This window comes from Periplaneta americana, chromosome 6 (genome assembly GCF_040183065.1).
Source record: "Periplaneta americana isolate PAMFEO1 chromosome 6, P.americana_PAMFEO1_priV1, whole genome shotgun sequence".
Taxonomy (NCBI): Eukaryota; Metazoa; Arthropoda; class Insecta; order Blattodea; family Blattidae; genus Periplaneta; species Periplaneta americana.
The window spans coordinates 2,725,901-2,748,209 of NC_091122.1; the positions used below are offsets into that span (position 1 = coordinate 2,725,901).

The following is a 22,309-nucleotide window of genomic DNA, read 5'->3' on the forward strand; positions in this document are numbered from 1 at the left end:
AAGACCAATGATAGACCTGAGCAAGCTGGACTACTGCCCCCTGAAACCGTGCGTCACGTTCCAACTCAAACCGAGTCTCGGATCAGCATTCCTCCCGCTGCAGCAGACGGCCAGGATGACGGCAATGGACGATGCTGGCGGTATCGTGAACGGCGAGGTGAGTCCAATGACTGCAGCCGTTCAGCCACCACCACCACTAGTGCCACAACTTCAGGGAACGGGCGTCGACTCTTCTGCCACCCACACGCCCGCGCCTGCGCCCTGCAGCAATGACCACAATAGCGAGTCTGCAGGGATGTAATAGTATGAGTTCTAACAAATTTTTATCATTATTGTATTGCTGGAGGTGTCTCTGTGTTCTGGGTGTCTTGTAGGCCTTCTGGCGTTTTTCTCTATAAGGAAATTGTTTTTTACTGTCCATATAAAAGCACTGCATTATTGAAATTGACCAATCTGATTAATGGCACAGTTCTGCACAGGCACTCCAGAAAGGCCTCTCGTGGTCACGATGAATTGCTTACATTTAGACTTAGCCAATGCCTTGTTTGAGAGAGCCTGGTGCACTCACGATCGTCCTCAGGTTCGAACCCGTGTATTTTACGAGGAAAAATTTCCAAGTGTGCCTTCTGTTGGGTGAGAAAGTAAAGTCATTGGCCCCATGCAATAGAATCCTTATACGAAAATTGGTTAGAAATTGTGCTAGGTTTTTTTCTTTCTTTGGAGTGGATCAGCTATGTCTGTTGTTGTCTGGGCCTGTCCTGCCATATTATGCAGGCCTGTTGTTAATACTGTGAGTCCCAGTGAACATTCCTGTGTTACTTTTGAAAAATTTTTTTAAATTTTTTAAAATGACAGCAGCAGGTCCCCATACTACCCACTGCTTGCACCCGCGAACTCATGATGCTTCACTGGATTAAAATTTACATACTATGTTATATCAATAACGTTTGGTACTCACCCTCCACACAGTAGCTGCTGGAAGTGTTGCCCATATTGTGTGGTACTCAGCAGGAAGTTGAAGACTGAAGTGACCAAAGCTGACAGGTTACCATTTACATTTTTTTTATCTTTCATTTCATTTATTGTATTTCATAGATCTTACATTAGCATTGAAGCTTTAAGATACGGAACGAGTAAACAAATTTACAATTTTCCCATTTTTTGACGAGATGAAGTGAGGTGAGGCTGAGGACTTGCCATAGACCACTTGGCGTCTGCCCCACTGCTGGGGAAAACCTCGGAAAAAATCAATCAGGCCAAACAGGGATCCAACCAAAGCCTGAGCGCAGCTCTGGATCATCAGGCCAGCAAGTTTGCCGACTGAGCTACCTTGGTGGCTCTACAAAAAATGTAGTACATAGCAATCAGATTATTAAATTTACAAATCTAAACAATTATTCATCAGATGAGCTATAAAATATAATACATAGCAAGTACGTTAATTCACTATTTTAAAAGCATGAACAATTCAATCATTTGAGATATACAAAAATTGATAATACAAATCATGCAAATTACTTGAAATTACAAGCATAAACAATTCATCAGTTGAGCTTTACAGATTACTATTCAATTTAAAGCATGCCAAGCTATACAAAAATATATAATATATTTACAAGCATACTTTCCTTAACCTATACAAGCAGTGAAAAATAGACTGAATAGACTACAGTGGACTGTAATGGACTTTATGTTGTCAGCAAATAGCTGCAGGTGCAAGAGTGGCATTAGTGGAAGGGACCTGTAGCTGGTCAACCAACAGAAACATTGGAGACATTCACTGTAACTCGCTGTGTATTGGGTAGTTGAGGTGTGTCAACAAAAAAAATAAATAAATAAATAAAAATAAAAAAATTCCATACTATGTGAACTTCATTGGTGAATTTGTTGCTAATATGGCAGCATTGATTGTGATTGGCTGATTTACATGGCAGCTCATGTTAATGGTAGAAGTATAGATTAACAAATACCATATTTAAAATCTTTGAATTGACTTCTTGTATCTTTCTTCTGAGTCAAAAAAGTACGGGACGTTGAGAACACCACAGAAAGCTGAAGCTGAAGAACTTGCAAATGGGAAAAAATTAAAGGGATGTAAAGAAGCAGTGGCCAACTTCAGGCTGATGCCTGTCTTCCACATCATCTCTATAGACTGGGAATTTATCCATCTAGTAGCTGACCCTCACCAAGAAATGAACCAACAACATGTGCTACATTGCCCATTGCTGAATCCTGAAGCCCAAGGAAAAAAGAATTTTTGTCAGCTTGTACTGGGACACCAGGGGGAAAATGATGTATTGTCAACTCCTGCCATTTGACAAATAAGTAAATACGTAAATAAATAGTTGAATTGTAGCAGCGTACCTTTATTGTTTGGAGAGCAATTCTCTTTACACTTCAGTTTTATTTATTTGTGAAAATATAAAGCAGGTCACTAGATTGCTATTTGGAACAGAAGGAAGACCAGTCTGAAAAATAAGGAATGAAAGCAGTTTTCCTGACCATTTGTTATGGATGAAAACTAGGCCCATTAAATTGTAAAATGCAAACAAATTCAATAAATTTCATTTTAACGAAATTTCAGTATAATGGAAAATAGTTATGGCACCTCTGCAAGCTCTCTATACTGGCATACAGGTATGTTTCTGTTTTCTATTGTTCACACACAGTTCTATAACAATTGTGTGAAGCTGTCCTTGCTCTCTTGCCCCTACCTCTCCTCTTTTATCAAGAATTAGGTTCCAAATGTTGTCCTGTTGTTTTTAAATTATGATAAAATTATGCTGAATTATTTAAACTAAACCTAAAATTTCTATGTAGGCTAACTTAAAATAATAACATTTTCCTGAGAATTACTTCAAAATTGGTTTGCAATCCCTAGCACTTGACAACAAAGTTGTTTGGTTTAAAAATATTGAAAATCTTTTTAAAATAATCCAGAAAACTATTTCAGAATTGACATGTCTAATTTTTTAAATTAACCAGAAAACTACTTCAGAATTGACATGTTTAATTTTTTTAATTAACCAGAAAACTACTTCAGAATTGACATGTCTAATTTTTAAAATTAACCAGAAAACTACTTCAGAATTGACCTGTCTAATTTTTAAAATTAACCAGAAAACTACTTCAGAATTGACATGTTTAATTTTTAAAATTAACCAGAAAACTACTTCAGAATTGACCTGTCTAATTTTTAAAATTAACCAGGAAACTATTTCAGAATTGACATGTCTAATTTTTTAAAATTAACCAGAAAACTACTTCAGAATTGACATGTTTAATTTTTTTAATTAACCAGAAAACTACTTCAGAATTGACATGTCTAATTTTTAAAATTAACCAGAAAACTACTTCAGAATTGACCTGTCTAATTTTTAAAATTAACCAGAAAACTACTTCAGAATTGACCTGTCTAATTTTTAAAATTAACCAGAAAACTACTTCAGAATTGACATGTTTAATTTTTAAAATTAACCAGAAAACTACTTCAGAATTGACCTGTCTAATTTTTAAAATTAACCAGAAAACTACTTCAGAATTGACCTGTCTAATTTTTAAAATTAATCAGAAAACTACTTCAGAATTGACCTGTCTAATTTTTAAAATTAACCAGAAAACTACTTCAGAATTGACCTGTCTAATTTTTAAAATTAACCAGAAAACTACTTCAGAATTGACCTGTCTAATTTTTAAAATTAACCAGAAAACTACTTCAGAATTGACCTGTCTAATTTTTAAAATTAACCAGAAAACTACTTTAGAATTGACCTGTCTAATTTTTAAAATTAACCAGAAAACTACTTCAGAATTGACCTGTCTGCAGTATAGCTGGATATCTTTTCTGTGGCTCTGTGAATTTGACTTGATTTTTCCAAGTCGAACTAAAAATTTCACAGTTTTGTTCTTTTCACATATTTGAACCGTAAAATACTTTTATATTACATTCTCTTCTTTTTAAACAATTTTTTCCCCCTAACGACAGACATCAGAGAGATCTAGTTTAGGAGTTGGATAACTACAGTTCATGGAAAATTCAGTAGTTCATGATACTAAATTATTTGTGAGTGGTTTATCTCAAGATAATACGTACTTCTTTGTAGGAAGGCTCTGCCAGTCAATAGCCTCTTTCATATATGTTGCGAACGCAGTAATGTATTGTGATGGAGGATTTGATTTCTCAGCCATGACACTATGCATCAACCTCTGTTAAAAACGTAATAACGAGATCTGAGTTAAAAATTAACCTTGGCTAAAATATAATTTCTGTGCACCATTCATAATTACCTGTTACTTACACATGCTTTGACACCTCATTTAACAATGGTAAAGTCCACACCTGTGGAGTAACGGTCAGCGCGTCTAGCCACGAAACCAGGTGGCCCGGGTTCGATTCCTGGTCGGGGCAAGTTACCTGGTTGAGGTTTTTTCCGGGGTTTTCCCTCAACCCAATATGAGCAAATGCTGGGTAATTTTTGGTGTTAGACCCCGGACTCATTTCTCCGGCATTATCACCTTCATCTCAATCAGACGCTAAATAACCTAGATGTTGAAAAAAGCGTCGTAAAATAACCTACTAAAAAAAATGGTAAAGTCTGTGATGGGACACTGTTTCCACAAAATGACAAAAGGAAAGCATCCATATCTCTGCAAAGATGATAGTAAATGTCTAAAAACGATAGCATATATACCATTGTTCATTGGAACAAATGTATCCTATATTTTCATGTTGCATTTGTTTGCCTTTTGACTCTGTTACTAGTGTTGTTTCCGGGTTGCTTCTTTTTCATTTTTCAGTACTGTTAGGTTAAAATCTTGCAAAATGGAAAGTAAGAAACGAGAATGATTATATCCCAATGTGAGTCTGAAGTATTACTAAATTAAAATATTCATTTATTCATAGTTTTCTGCCCAAGTACAGGTCTTCCACTGCAAACCCAGTATTCGCCAGTCTTTCCTATTTTCAGCTTTCCTCTTAGTCTCTGCATATGATCCATTTATCTTAATGTCGTGTATCATCTGCTGTGAACTTTTCTCCCATTCACTATTCCTTGCAGTACATCCTTCAACAGGCAGTTTCTTATCTCAGCCAGTGACCCAGCCAATTTCTTTTTCTCTTCCTGGTCAGTTTCAGCATTATTCTTTCTTCGCCCACTTTTCCTAGCACAGCTTTATTTCTTATTTTCTATATCTGTTTCACATGCTCCATTCTTCTCCACATCCACATTTCAAAAGGATGAAGCATAGACTACCAGAAAATTAATACGAATGTGTGTATAGTCCAGGGCCCCAGTTGTACCAGGGAACTGTGCAATATCCTAAAATCCATCAATAACTTCTCTTCGCTGAACCTGTGGTGTAGGAAAGAATACACGAACGTTTCCTTGAAATACTGAAAATATCTGTTGCACAGAATTGCACAGAATTGTAATGTTGTAAGCAACTGCTTCATAAGAGAAATAGAACTTTGTCTGTTCGTGGGCTGTTCCAAGTGATGCAACACAGAAATAACATGGTACATTTTGATAAATGAAAATTTCTACTGAAATTCTCTGTCACTAATTCCTCGTAACAATTCTCTCTTTCCATTAACACAATTTCATCCTTATCGAAGTAACGAAAATCTATACTAATAATAAATCTGTAGCCGAAATTTTTCTGGTAATTTTCGATTTTCCAAAAATAATTTGTCCTAACATATATAATTAACCGCCCTGAAACCGAAAATCGCTTTTTTGAAAATTTTGTCTGTCTGTCTGTCTGTCTGGATGTTTCTTACCTTTTCACGTGATAATGGCTGAACCGATTTATATGAAAATTAGAATATAAATTAAGTTTGTTGTAACTTAGAATTTAGGCTATATGGCATTCAAAATATTTTATTTAAAAGGGAGGTTATAAGGGGGCTTGAATTAAATAAATCGAAATATCTCCCTTATTATTAATTTTTATTATTAATTTTCATGAAAAATATTACATAACAAAAGTTTCTTTAAAAATAATTTCCGATAAGTTTTATTCCATGCAAAATTTTGATAGGACTGATATTTAATGAGATAAATGAGTTTCAAAATTACAATAACAATGCCATCTAAGGCGGTGTAATGAAATAAAAAAACAAATGACTTCGTCTATAAGGGGCCTTGGACAACAACAATCGAAAGCTATGAAACATACGGTAGCCTACAGAGAATGTTTCTGTGTTTGTATGAAGTAATATCGGAAGCTATATTAACCGATTTGTATAATTAATTATGAATTTACCACTGGAAAGTGTAGTTTCTCTATATGGACATAATGCTATAATGTTATTACAGTAACTTCTGAGTGAATCGAGGACAGGTAAGGTTAAAATAGCTTCTTATACACAGAAAACTTGATAGGCATTCGTTTCCTGTATTTCCTAAAATAATTTTTATGACCAAATGAGTGTCTCTGGATCAAAATGATCGCATTTTAATTTTTTTAATACAATTTAAATTAAGTAACATAATAAACGATTTATCCTTCTACCAGACACGAATGTTCCCTGGATCAAATGTCCTATTTTAATTATGTAATTACTTTATATTTATTTCTAACGGGTGCAGCGGAGCGCACGGGTACGGCTAGTAATAATAATAAATTCTTTGAAATAATCAGCTGTGGATCTGACTGGCAGTTTGTTTTACTATGCCTACCAATCACTGGTTAGCTCCTGTAACTACTGGAATATGACTGGTTAGAGATTACTGTGGTTAACCTATTTTAGTTGTAATCAAGGTCGATGCACCATAAAAATACTTAACCAGGGGGTTAGGTGGCAATTTTACCTGGTGGTTACCTATCCAATATTGTTACATGTTACCATAGATTTAATTTCTGCAGTGTTTCGAAACAATTCATAGATTTCATCTGGGAATAATGTCCCACTACACCTGTTGAAGGCCCCTTCCAGGTGGTCCTGCCCTGTAAGTGGTTTTGAAATGTAAACACCTGGAAGCGTGAAGGCGCGTGCGGTCAGGTTTGCACCAGGAACTGTCTGACGAGGAGCAGAATATCCGAGCAAGGCAAGATATGCAGAACTCTGAGACACCTTCACCAGTTATGAATGTTCAATTGTTCAGTTGATTTCCGATTACAAGAACATCAAGTGGTAGTCCAGATGCATTCGATTTCGAAAATTACTGTCATTGTGTGGAACCCTCACGTGACACCAGCAGAATACTGTTCTTTGAGTCACAGTTCTCTTCAGTTCCAGTTACACGGACTTCGTCTGCTTTGTTTTCAGTGTATTCTCAGCTATATATTGAATGTCATATTAATGTATTATTATTACTATTATTATTAGTTATTATTACGATTATTATTATTATTATTATTATTATTATTATTATTATTATTATTAATTACTCCGCAATTGTGTGTAGACAGTTTTTTTTATGCATCAGTGATGAAAAAGACTTATGGGATAATTTGGCATTAGATGCCATCAGATATAAAAATGGTAATTTAGCCATAATTTCAAAGCCAAAAGAGAAGAATATATATAAGAATATATTTTATTTAGTATTAATTATCTTATTTCATTTAGTTACTAACAGAGTTTGGTCAGTAATCAAAATGTGACCATTATTATATAAATATGAAGTTAAGGGGTTTCATTAAGTCAGAACTCCCCCAGGGGTCTGCCCCCCGTTTCCCCCCTTAATTTTATATTCCATTAATACACTTTTTTATCCTTTCTATTTTGTGACCAATATTGGTGCAATTAGGTGGGGGTGTTCAATGTGGGTCTGAGGTCAAAGTCCCAGCAGGGCCCAAAGTGTTTTGGGGAATTAGGAATACTGAGCGACTCAGATGTGTAACAGGAACACCAAGTGGGAAAGGAAGCAAAGCAGCTGCGTGGTAATGGAAATGGATGAATGTGCAGGAGGAGAATGAAGTCCTATTCCTGTTCTCGGGTGGCATTCTGTTAGAACAGGACATACAACACTGGCGGTTGTAAAGTGATCATATTATGGTGTAGTAGTAATGATTTAAAGCTCATGACCCTTGGATTATCTGCATTCACCTTCTAATCTGCTAGTAAAGCTGTGAAATGTCCCTCGTATATCTTGCTTCTCGTACGTTTTAGCAGGTTTTTTTTGCATAACATACAGATGTGCACCAAGGCAATCATGGCCAGGAGCCTATTCCTCAGAGATTGTATGATGAGTGTATAGTATATACTGGACTTTTTTAGTAAATACTCTTGTTGGTGAGAATAAAAAACATTCGAGTACCTACTCATTTTTGATTATATACTCATAACCTGGAAGCATAGTAGGATATTCTTGTACAGAATATATTGTTGTTGTTTTCTAATGCCAGGCATTTGACAATAAAGTCATTCGACCTCTTGCACTCAAATATTTTTCAAAGATATTGTCATGGTTACTTACTTACTTACTTACTGGCTTTTAAGGAACCCGGAGGTTCATTGCCACCCTCACATAAGCCCGCCATCGGTCCCTATCCTGAGCAAGATTAATCCAGTCTCTACCATCATATCCCACCTCCCTCAAATCCATTTTAATATTATCTTCCCATCTACGTCTCGGCCTCCCCAAAGATCTTTTTCCCTCCGGCCTCCCAACTAACACTCTATATGCATTTCTCGATTTGCCCATACGTGCCACATGCCCTGCCCATCTCAAACGTATGGATTTTATGTTCCTAATTATGTCAGGTGAAGAATACAATGCGTGTAGCTCTGTGTTGTGTAACTTTCTCCATTCTCCTGTAACTTCATCCCTCTTAGCCCCAAATATTTTCCTAAGAACCTTATTCTCAAACGCCCTTAATCTCTGTTCCTCTCTCAAAGTGAGAGTCAATGTTTCACAACCATACAGAACAACCGGTAATATAACTGTTTTATAAATTCTAACTTTCAGATTTTTTGACAGCAGACTAGATGACAAAAGCTTCTCAACCAAATAACAGGCATTTCCCATATTTATTCTGTGTTTAATTTCCCCCCGAGTGTCATTTATAGTTGTTACTGTTGCTCCAAGATATTTGAATTTTTCCACCTCTTCGAAGGATAAATCTCCAATTTCTATAGTTCCATTTCGTACAACATTCTGGTCACAAGACACAATCATATATACTTTGTCTTTTCCGGATTTACTTCCAACCCTATCACTTTACTTGCTTCAAGTAGAATTTCCGTGTTTTCCCTAATCGTTTGTGTATTTTCTCCTAATATATTCACGTCATGGTTAGCCACTGAAAATGGAAAGTTGTAGCCGATTTAAGTGAACACCATATTTTAACGTTTTGGTGGCTACTTCATTCACACACAACCCCCAGAATGTCTGGAGGACCACACCTGCTGTTGGACCTAGCTGGGAGATCTTGTTGATCATCAGCTTTCCCTCCTTAAGCCACTGGAGGACGATTTTAGTGCCATAGCAGGTCAGCACTAGGAACAGAAAAGTAGAAAGAGGAGGAAGGAAAGGGAAATGAACCCCTAGGCCTCGAATGCTCTAATGCCATCGGGGTCGAAGAAAGTAGGAGTTCAGTCAGAGGACTGGATAGGAAAGGGTAAAGAGGGAATTAGGTGTTGAATAGAGGAAAATTATACCAAATTCAGTCATTAACTCGTCAAGCTGACCAGTGCTAATTGATCTGCCCATTGTGCAACTCAAACCAAGAAATGGATTCGGAACACCTCAAAATCTGTGCTTCAGTGGCTGGCCATGACAATATATTCGAAAAATATTGGAGTGCAGGAGGTCAAATGACTTTGTCAAACGCCTGGCATTAGAAAACAACAACATATACTCATGTTCGGTATGAATAAAAGCCAACTCACCTAAATATATTTGAAGACCAAAGCAATTCTCCTTCCTTTAGCAACAAAATCCTGGATGACCTGGGCATAGAAGTCCTCTTTACTGCGAAGGTTTCCAGTAATTTTTTCTCTATAGAATATTGAACAACGAATTTCCTCGACCAGAACAGACGCTCAGAGAAAGAATTTTGTGGTATTTTAAGATTAGAGAATTCATAGTTCTCACGATTAAAATATAATTTCTACAATAAATTTCTTCTTTTTTGCTTTATGAATAGGGGAAGCAGTGCTTTCCTTACCTTCCATGTACAGCACGCCACTGGTGGGTATTTATGTTCTGCGAACATGAGAGACGCAACCAAGGCATTAAAAATTTTGCCTTATTTCATATGAAAAACTAATTGCAAGATCTGTGCTAAAATTCTTAAGTGGTTAAAACATAAAGGGGTGTAGGTGGAGGACAGCGAATATTTTTATAACAAAGTGGAACAAAGAGGACAGGCCTCCTCCAGCAGAGGTAACTATCGAACTTCGCCATATTCAACAAACTTGAACCGAACATAGTGCCTGTAATGCATGACACTAGTGGATACACACTACATAAAAGGGATCTATCTTAGACATTAGTTTAATATGTGATTAATTATATTTTGAGAATTTTTAGATTGAAGTTGGTAAAAAATTAAAGAAATTAACGATACAGAAATCTTCTACATGGTCTAAATTTAATTTTATACAGTGAAACCTGTTCAAGACGGAAGTGACATGGTCCTAATTTTTTTTCCCATTGTGGACAGGTTTCCGTATTATTCAGGTGTGACATTAAAATGGAATATTTTGTCATTCATATACATGAAAAACAAAATGGCATGCTGCAAACTGCAAGAAGTACAAAATATTCCATTTAACACTCATCACATTAAATCAGCTTTCTGTCGCTCATTACGTTGGTGAATCATCTTGATTAAAATCTCATTTTCTGTATAAATATTATCATAACTCACTCATTAGTCATTAAACATTACTAAAGTTTACTAATCTCATTCTATTTAATATCTAACACTACACTCTAATACTGTACTGCATATCACTGCACATTATTAATTAATTGGACCAGGAGCCATCTATTGGAAGCCTTGAATTCTGGTTTATTTAATTTCTTTGCCAGTTCAATAGCTTGCTTTGCAGAACAGATCCAGAAATTGGCTTGTTCTTTGAAAGGTCATGAAGAACCCACACCCACAACAGTTCATTTATTTCCACATAAACAGTTGCTTTCTGGTTCCTTTTGTGTCACCAATATTGGCCGCACGCCACTCACTCATTATGATCTTTATTTTTCAAAGTGTCACACCTGAGTTTTCCACAACTGTACTTCTATATTATTTCATATAGACTTTGTTTCTAATTTTCCTTTATCTCGATAACTTTTACTTCATCACTTAATGTTAATGCCACATTTTATGCAACTTTTTTTTTTTTTACCTGGAAATCACTACACTTGCGCTCTGTTTAGCTACGACAGTATACGGGTGTGAAGCACTGAAAATCTCTGAAGGGACTCGTCTGCCTAGTCAACAGAGTAATAAAATTTATGACCAACAGGCCAACACACCTTCGTACCTTCAAAAATTTTGCAAAGAAAACTTGTTTTTATCTTAGTGACCTACATATTTCGTATATTCCTTGAAATTACACGCTGTTTCGAAATATAGTTACAAAATATAGTGTGTCCAAAATATTGTTTCCATTTTGAACACTAGCAGACAGTTTCCGTTTTATTCAGGAAAAATTACACATAATACATACAAATTTTGCTGGGACCAATAAATTGTTCCGAAATAGACAGGATTCCGGATTATTCAGGTTCCGATTTGAACAGGTTTGACTGTATAAGTAAAAATTAACTATTGCAAAATTTAGGCTCAGAACATGATTGCTTTGAGAGGCATATTCATTCGTTCATTCATAGTTTTTTCTGCCTGATGGCAGGTTCTTCACTGCAAACCCAACATTCTTCAATCTTCCTTCTTTTTCGCCTTCCTCTTAGTCCCCTCATATGATCCATATATCTTAATGTCGTCTATCATCTGATATCTTCTTCTGCCTCGAACTTTTCTCCCGTTCACAATTCCTTCCAGTGCATCCTTCAGTAGGCAGTTTCTTCTTAGCCAGTAACCCAATCAATTTCTTTTTCTGAGAAGTAAATTAGAGAATTTCAATTTTTAACATCATTTCAAATGCCACATTATAATATTATAATAAACGAGGAAAAATGGATGCAGGGACATAATACCAAGTAGCTAGTAAGAATATCCTGAAGAATGATGTCAGGTGATTTAATTAATTATTAAAGACGAGATCATTGGACAGTAATTGTGTGTCCCAGAAAGTGTTGTTTCTCCTGTATAAATGATAAAATATGATTATGTGACGACATACTTCATTTCAAGGAAACCCTATCATGATTATTCTTGGGTATTCATTTGATTGGCATAATATTAGTGAAACAGAAAATTAAAAATAATCGTAATTGGTGGAGTTTGACTTCATTCTCCTTCTAATAATATGAATTTTAAGTTACAAAGTGTGAGAATTCAAATAAAGTTGGAGAAAATGTGGAAACATTGTGTTAAAAACTGAAAATCTGACAATTGTGGAGTGCTTCTTGGTACCTGAAGAAAAAAAAAGTATCTACAAACAGTGCAACATGTGACTTTCCATTTCTTGCATGTTGATTGGTTGCTTGCTTTCCCAGTCTGCCACTTAACGTAAAGGATATCCACCTTCAACAACAGGATGGAGGGGGAATGGATCAAGTACAAAAGTTCTTATAAGGCTGATTGTGTGGCTACCGATGTCAGGGAGTAATGTTAATATTTGTCACCATGGACCACGACGTGCTTGTTATGCTGATGACGACAGCTGGTCTTTTTTCTCACATTATTTTGTATGTCAAATAAGGCTGTAACATCCCATCACCCTTCTACTTCACTTGAAAACAATAAATCCAAGTTTGAGGAACTGAACTCAGCTTTGTGTGATTGGGTACATACTTGAACACCCCTACTGACTAACCCGTGAGCTGTGGGTCGCTGCGTCTTGTATCTTGTATGGGGTCCGTCGACCGGAGAGAGCTCTGAAGTCCTTCACCGTCATGTGGTGCATGTTTGAATATCAATAAATCTGACGTAATCAATGGAACAAGAAATTTTTCCGTAAACACTGACGTAATTTAATTTCTGTACAGTGTTTAAAATTTCAAAATATTATAAATCAAGTTTAAGGGGGCTTATACAGTAAGAATCGTGAAAGAATTTGAAAATTTGTTTATTGTCTCAATCGATAGAGTATACAAGTACTTTTCTCAGCATCTTGACAGGGAGGGTGTAATATATGCAGCACGTGCTTTTTAGTGCATGTCCCAACTTTAGACTCATTTTTCCGATAATTACATTTTTGGATACAAAAACCTGATGTCTCAAGAACCGTTTGATTCCATTCAAATTTTGTACACTTGTCCTTTGTAATAAATAATAATCTCTAGAGGTTAGACCACAATTTGAATGAAAAGTAAGCAATTTTCTAATAAAAATACATTGAAAAAGAAACAACATTTTTTAATGCAAATTTAAAAATCTATAAATTTAGTATGAAGTCAACTGTGATGCTCATTGAGGGCCAGTCTTTAGATTATGATCTCAGATTTAAGGAAAAAAAAAAAATGGCTATTATTTTCTCGTTTTAGGTTAAATTATGTTTTTTTGTAAGACATAATTTTTTTCCTTGCAAAATTCGAACTTTGTTACTAGATGTATTGTATATCAAATTGAAACTAAAATCATGTAGAATAAGTGCAAAATTTGAAGAAAATGCGAAGTGGTGGTAAAGTTATTTAATATATTGTAAAAAGTGCAACCACTATTGTCTGGAACTCCTTAAAGATATCAAGTTAGTCATCTGCCGTGTTTATATTTCATCACACAGCGAGTTTAATTCTTTTGGCATAGATAAACCACAGTCTAGTATATACATTCACGAAGCTTTAGTTGATAGGGAACTAGGAACAATAGACTGTGCTGGTACTGTTTCACATTGTATGTGATGAAGCAATAGTAATGATCCTAGTGGTTGGCAACTGTCTATGGATGCATATTCCCTACATATTGAGCTTCGTGACTGTATATACTAGACTGGATAAACGATGTAGGCCATGTCTGTTGTTGACTTTGGGTGTTCTTTTGTTTTGTCAACAAATTAATGCAGCCGTGTATTAAAAACAAAAAATAAATATCAGCCATGTTGTTATTAGAATTAAACTTCATTTAATTATTGAAAATAATTCTTAAGGGTAAAATGAATATTACAACAGAGCATTACAAATTTATTCTTGAAATTTACTTCTGTGCAGCAATTTTAGTTGGAGAGCAGTATCATTATGATGTTGATCACTGCGTGAATGAATTTCTGGCAGCTTGCTTGACGAATTCTTCTCAGAAGTGTTAGCAGGTAAATTGAATATTTTCTTGTTCAGGTGACAAAATAATACAGGTTTTAAAAAACCTGACATAAATAAAAAAATTAAATGCTAAAATGCGAATATCATTCGAATATACTACATTATTAAATCAGTAAAATCGTCTGTCTAGGTTAGAGTTGGCAAATATACGCCATGAACATGAAAACAAGTGCTGGAAGCTCCCATTCAAAATGGAACATGGGTATATATATATATATATATATATATATATATATATATATATATATATGATAGTTTATTGGATTGCCCTTTCATAAATTCTATAGCAATATTGCCTTAGAGTTGGACAAGAAAAATGAACAATCGCCATTCAGTTAATAATGCAATCAGAAAGCAATGCATGCGCAGTTAAAATGCTTCGAGACTGACAGGTTAAAATAAAAGAATAGTCAATCATGAGTGATTTGGAAGGTGATAGTGATATATTTAATGACAAATTAATTTCGGAAGATGAATGTAATTTTAATATGAGAAGAAACTCAGAAGGCCTTGAAAGAACAGTTCAAGAAACGTTTCAACAACGTAAAATCACGAACTGGTTATGACAATGTACTCAACTGGCGCATGCATGGAAAAAAATTCGGAATGCATTCAAAATTGCTTGCTGGAACAAAAATGTATAATATAAAGGTTCATACTGTAACATCACATCCGCTTTCAGATGCCTCACTAAGAGAACAATTAATATGTATCGTTTTCTGTAAAGAGAGAGATTTTGATATAGCCGTGTACCTTTTCATGTATCACAGAATATATTTAAACAAAAAAAGAATATTTATTTACCCAATTATGGTAAGCTGTTCCAATTTACTGGTCATCCTTAGTGTTACTGTTGTAACCTTCCTCCTTCGGCCCCAACCTGGCAAAGGACGACTGGTTTCTAGGTGGAAGAAGTGGCAGTGTGACGAAAAAGTAAAAGAGCTGTAGTAGATCAATGCGTGCAATAGATTCCTTCATCCACAAATGAAAGTAAAATTCTGTATGTAGATCCTCACCAGATTTCACTATGCCGATACAATATATTGTGGGACCTTTATTAGAGAAGAGTGAAAACAAGTGAGTTAAAAGTATTTTCTGATTTGCAGACTTTTGTGTTTAGTAACACAAGTTTGAGGTGAATTCAAAATTTTGGCAGTCACTGTTCCCTCCAATTTTTTCCGACAATTGCGTGAATCTGATATTATTCTGAATGCAGAATTCTGATCACTCTGTAACGTTTCAGATATCTTTGTGATGTAAATAAATGAAAATTACACTCTTTACAATTCGTTTTAAAATTTCAAGCTTTCGGTGTGCCAATTTGGTGGTATTATTTTTAAATTATGTGTATGCAAGTTTTATAATCCTAGCTTAAGGTATTTAAACATGATAAGAGTGCTACATGCAGCATTTTCAGAATCAGTGTTCAAGTTTTACGTTTTACATAGATTTTAATACACAGCTGCATTCATTTGTTGAAATGTGCATTAAAAAAACGGAAATTGTGAAAATTACTTACAAATAGGCTATGTACATTAGTTTTAAGATTTCGCGACTAAAATAAGTATTGCAGGAATTCGTTGAACAACCTATTTTCTTTCTTTCGTATTATTTCACGATTCGGAAGTACTTTTGAAGGGTAATTATAAGAAGAAGTTTAAATAAAATGGTGCAAAAAAACTGGCAAAATGAGAATAGTTAAGCCCTGTCGAAGGCTATTAGTGTACGTTAAAGTAAAATTGGCATTATCACTTCAAAGTAATTTATTGTCTTTAATTGTATTGCCATTTAAGTATATATTATTGTTCTGTAGCAATGGACTTTAATAGCACAAGTCCTTTTTATTAAAGTTAAAATCTCGTCGACCGTGAAAACAAACTTCAAATGTAGATTTAAAATCCACATGAAAATATGACCAAAACAGTAAGGTTGAACTTTGATTCCATAGAAATCAGATGGCCAGTTATCTTTCCATGAGTGTACATTATGATTGAGAAAGACTACCGGTATTACATTTTACAGGGAACATAAATATGTGGTGAACAACAATTACAACAATTGTAGAATTTCTCCATAAATGAAATCAGTAAAACAGAATACATGGATGTAAGAATGTTATCAATTTTAAACACCATATTTCGGAGACATTATAATGGAAGATTAATTATTCACTGGAATCAAAATAATCAACATGTAATACAGATGAAAGAAGGCATTTCTTGAGTACTTAATTAACATAATTTGTAGAAAACAAACTCAACTAGTTTTATTATATTCGCAGATGTTAAAATAACAGGAAGTTGGCAGCAATGGGGAATTGCATTTGAGTGTAGACATAATTTGAGAATACTGACAACTGGTGAAAATGACACGAGGGCTTTCTCTGGTAGGTGACCCTACACTGTACCTTATGAATAAGAAACCAAAGAAAGTATGCACCTTGGTGATAATCTTGCAATAACTGAAGTAAGAAACCCGGCACTGGCGATTGCTTGAATTTTGTCATTAAGCGGTTAATTACCTGTTAGTACAAAGAAGTATGTTTGTAGTCGGTGTGCAGTCAGTTCAAATGGTGTGTGATTGTGTCAAGTTCCAAAACTCATTTGTGGTCGATATTTCTGCCTCCTCTCTTCTTGAAGTGCGTATTGCTTAAAATTGCGCTTCATGAGAACTCTGTAGAGGACCATAGGCAAGAATATCTGTCCTTATTGATGCTGGAGGCGGTATAAAACACATCAAGCTCTCAAATGTTTAATTGAAGAGGAGACATTGACTGTATTTGAAAATTTTTTCTCTTTTCCTCGTTGAAGAAGCTTCAGTCATTTGTTTCATATAGTACATATGCTGCATACGAAAGAATGTTCTTGAATAAAAACAAAATTCTATGTCTATTTTCAACTGTTGGTAACGTATTCACAACAGTATTGTCGGACCATCGGATCTGTGCCCCTTCAGCGCTGTTGTTGTTCTTCAAAAAGTTAACGCCTGTACTCACTCCATTCCACCCGCTTTCCTCCCACCACGTTAAACAGCAGGCCACGAACCTTGCCAAATAGGGATGTTGCCAAACTTCTGTCAAGCGGTGTCATAAATAATTATCGTCCATGCTACAATATAATTTCTTTCAATCAAAATACATCTTGTATTTATACAATTTTTAAACCTAAATCCCATGTCTCGAATCACTTTCCGTAGCGTTTCTCTCCAACCTTGGAAATTATTGCTTCTCTCGCAACCTTCAGTAATTTCTTCAATGTCGGAACTTCTTTCTGCACGGTTTAAAATTCTTGTAGGCCTATCTTTCTTCTTAAAATATACATCAGTTCATATCATCTACAAGAATTAAAGATTCCCTTGGTCTGTTCTTCCCTGGTAATTCTACCTTTTCATCTCTTGCACAGACTCCCTCTCTCCTGATTTTCTTTATTAGGCGCTCTGACTTGTCTATATAAATTACATAAAATGTTGTATTATCAGTATTAGTTAAGTAAGTAATTTTAATACGTAATCAACTGAAATAAAATAAGCTCACATGTGATATCAGTTGCTCTTTTCGTTGCCTGATTTATAGGAAACAGATATTGACCTGTTTGTTTCTCTTCATCGCAAAATGCTATTACGTATTTGCTTAATAATATTTCTTTCGCCACTCCGTGCTACAGTATTCATATTGAGTTGGCAACACTGGACTGCAAGTGCAAATAAACTGTCCTGCAAGAAGGTTCAAAATTGTGAATAGTGGGGGAGAGAAAGGGAGAGAGATAGAAATGCAGGGAGAGAAATGAATTACCGAGTCTGAAAAGGAATTAGGGTTCAGTTCGCATATCTTACAGGGGCACAGAGCCGACGGTCTGACTGTAATAATGTCGGTTCAGAATGACATTGGTCCTACTCAAATATTGATCAGTATGCATGTATGGGGTACATAGATTGAAGCAGAGACCATGTGAGGACTGATGACGTAGCCATAATGTCAGTAAAAATGGCTGACATGAGTTAACACAACATTTCTTGACACAATCACATCTTCACGAACTGAAGAAATAAAACACTAAAAGAGACTTTATCTGGAAAGAGTTTCCTTTGTACCATTTCCATTTCTGTATGAAATTGAATTTGTATATTATATGTAAGGACGATGTAACTGTCTGAGGAAATGCTCCAAAGAGAACCCCTTCCTGGAGACATTCCTTGCTTGTTGACTCACACCTCATGGGTTTGAGACTTAGTGAAGGGGTTGGTCCCTGTTTGTTCATAACATAGTGACTGTTTCGTTGGGTTTGTTGCCCTAACACAGAACACAACAGTACAAATAACTTGACTCAACTCCATCTTTTAGACTGCCCTTGCTTCTTCGAACGAAATGATATGATTTCTGTATCACCACCTGGAAGGATTTTTAATTGTTCATGGTAAAGACTGAAAAAAAAACTCAAAGCCTCAAGTTAATTCTTTTTTGGAAATAAAACATTAATAATGATTGCTGTTGATAGATCTGTTTTAATGTTTGCAGCTCTGTTAATTCTAATGCTTGAAAATCGTTGGGCTAAACGGTAAAAAAAATAATAAAAAATAAAAAACAAAAAAAAAATAAACAAAAACTCAAAAAAGTAGCGGGTCCCTCAAGAAAAAAATATATTTTCCCTTTTCCGTCCCTCATCCAACCAATTGTATAACTGTAAATTTAAACAAAAGTGTACAGTAAACAGAGAAAGATGAATTCCCTTAATAACTTTTAAAAGCAGAAGCGTAAAAGAAGAAATAACCCTTGATTATTACGCTTACAACGTGCAGGAATCAACTTTATGTTAACAAAGGAAAAAAAATCATTACATTGTAAAATGTTTTCATTTCTTAGAAAAGGTCTGAGAGGCGAACAAAAGTAGAAGCAGACAGCTTGAGTGATGGACAAAAGCAGAACAGCAGCGGAGACACCTGTAGTGTTTTGTAGAGAGAATGAAGATTTAATCAAAACCTAGAGTCTTGTAGGGTAGCGCCTACATGTAGCAGTTGACTGGGTGTTTGCATGCACAAAATAACGTAACATACTGTTGAATAAGACATTTGGCCAGGTTTGTGTTGACACACAGTAATGCAGAATGTGAAATTATGTTCTGGATATTCATGACTTCTAAGATAGCATTTGACTTTCTGAAAGGTATCTGCTTCCATTAACATACTCTGTATTCTCCGCAGTTTGAAATAGAATTCATGACGTGTGCGTGCGTGCGTGAGCATGTATGTGTGTCCAAGGTTGAAGAAGAAATATAGGAAATTACCTCCAGTAATACAAGGTCTTTCATAAGTAAACTGATCATTGGGAAAATTGATAAATTTAGTTTTTTTTTTAATGCGTTTTACATCTATGCTAATAGAAACCTTTCCTGGTGCCGTACAGTTAATTGGGTCAAGAGTGTGTCCACGAGAAAGTGCCACTTTTCCTTATAGGGGCAAATGAAACCATTGTTACTGAATTCAAAATTTAAGGTAATTATCATGAAAAACATAATTTTTTTTAGTAGATTATTTTACGACGCTTTATCAACATCTAGGATATTTACCGTCTGAATAAGATGAATGTGATAATGCCGATGAAATGAGTCCGGGGTCCAACACCGAAAGTTACCCAGCATTTGCTCGTATTGGGTTGAGGGAAAACCCCGGAAAAAACCTCAACCAGGTAACTTGCCCCAACCGGGAATCAACCGGGCCACCTGGTTTCGCAGCCAGACACTCTAGCCGTTACTCCACAGGTGAAAAACATAAACAGAAACATAAATGGATTATATACAAATTACAATAAACATACACTAATTATGTCCCGCAGTTTTCAACATGTCTGCCATCCTGAAGGATACATTAGGATCATCTTCTGCTCTCGAAAGCAAGTCAGAAGTGATCATTTATATCGTGTGGGTGATCTGTTGCAGCATTTCAGGGACAGTTCATGGTTTTTGGTCTTTAAGATATTGCCATAAAAAAAAGTCCAAGAGAGTTCGGTCTGGAGATCGTGGAGGCCAAGAGGTTTTTCTACTTTGTAGGAGACTTAAATGCATATGCAGAATTTTGTCTATATATTCCATGCCAACAATGTGTCAATGCATAGGATGCCAGCTGACCAGGTATTCCAACAGCAAATGCACACTACACATGGAAAAGGGATTCTTTCTTCCAGGTACATTTGTGACTAGATTGGTTGTATGGTCTAGGGGAATTTTTTTTTATTGGCACGGATGTATAACATGTCTGAGAATTATCCCTGTCGGTATAGTTTTTGAATGATCAATTATGAAAGACACTGTCTTTAATATTGGCCATGTAGCATAGTTTGAGATTGCTTGCTCAGGAGGGGTAGTTGAATAGTATTCAGTTCTCCATAGACTTGAAGGCCACTGCATTTCCACAACAAGATTACCCTACTGTCTGGCTTGTCATATGTTATGTATGATACTTGTACCTTCATATTTTGTATGCCAAGCAGGGTGAATTTCAGTACAGTGTGCAACCTATAGCATCTCAGTGGTGCATACAGTTACATTGACCATGGTGGCATTCAAACTCTTGTTTAGCTAAGTACTGGATCTCTATTGGAATCATCACACCTCCACACTTGTAATAATGCACAAGCTTTGAAGCTCTGCTGTACTTGTTTTCTAAACATTTTGAAGCTGATTGTACACAATGAAATTTTCGTCAAATTTAATACTTCACAAGACTTGCCAAAACTTTACAGGTTTTATTGTCAAATTTTAAAAGTCTCAGATTGTCGTGAAAGTAAATAAGAACATGTTCTAAGCGATTAAAGACTTGACAGTTCTTTGAAAGAATTTACTAATGAAATTCGAAAATCTTATGACTCCAAGAACCACAAGAAACATGGTGACCTGGTCGAGAGAAGTTGTTTGCGGGTTAATTCAGTTGTTTGAATTAAATTCATGCCTGTATGCTGTGAGTTCTGTGGAATATCACAGCAAAATTAAGAAAAATAATAACTCCTGTATGAGGAAATTGCAGGACATATATCTTGAGTTAAGTACCAAAATACATATTTTTGAATGAACAGGATTCTAACCTATAACTAGGCGAATAATAATAATACTAATATAAATATAATAATTAATAATTCATGGTACTACAGCTCATGAAGGGCCCAAACCAACAGCCAGCTGCTGGCCTCACAAATATGTAAATATTTTGTTTTAAAACGGTACCGGTATTCAATCATAATATTGCTCGCTTTAGGGTGCAGTTAAGTGATAACACGTGACACTGAAGCTTCCAACTTGAATTGCGGGAATATGTAGTAGGTTAGGTTAGTTTAGACTTTTCGTATGCCTTGTACGCGACAGGTTATGTTAGTTTACGTTTTTGTTATGCCTTACATATACAAATCTATGACAGGTTAGGTTAGGCATTTCGTACGACTTGCATATACTAAGTGAAGTGAAATGTGGGTTTTCGTTATATTTTGAAATGTCCTACCTCTTCATTTCACGTGTTAAATAGGCTAATCACTTTTAGGTTATGTACACCGATCAATTCTTTCCAATTTTTACCTATTTTATAATATATTTTATGCTCGACCATGCTGAAATGTAGTAATTATACACCTGGTAGTAGACCTTTAATGCATGTCATTAAAGTACACCTACTCATTAAAGGTCAGGTCTTTCAGCCAATGACGACTCAGGTTACAACTGTTCAGCCAATGACAGGTCAGCTTTGTACCGTTATAAAACTGCAAGTATCGATTATTCTCGGATATGCAATCGAAAGAAAATTAGCGAAAAGTCACGGAGGCTGGAAATCCAATACTGTCGCAGAAGGTTATGTTCTGTTACTATAATAATTAGCGTTAATTGTAAATAATATTCAAATAAATTCAATTTGTCATTCGTTTTTCAATGTCTAATTTAATTTCAATGTTATCTCTGTAGGTTCTTATGGCCTAGCAAGGTCAATGTGGACATCTG

The 22,309-nt window shown here is 35.4% G+C and overlaps 1 protein-coding gene across 1 annotated transcript in view; it reads left to right on the forward strand.

The window, feature by feature from the left end:
• LOC138700900 (protein FAM117B-like) overlaps positions 1–22,309 on the forward strand; it is a 79,250-nt gene that overhangs the window by 44,204 nt on the left and 12,737 nt on the right. Inside the window, exon 9 of the mRNA XM_069827312.1 lies at positions 1–22,309. This exon is cut by the window's right edge and continues 12,737 nt beyond it. Coding sequence (XP_069683413.1) covers positions 1–301 — 301 coding nt within the window. The 3' untranslated portion in view covers positions 302–22,309.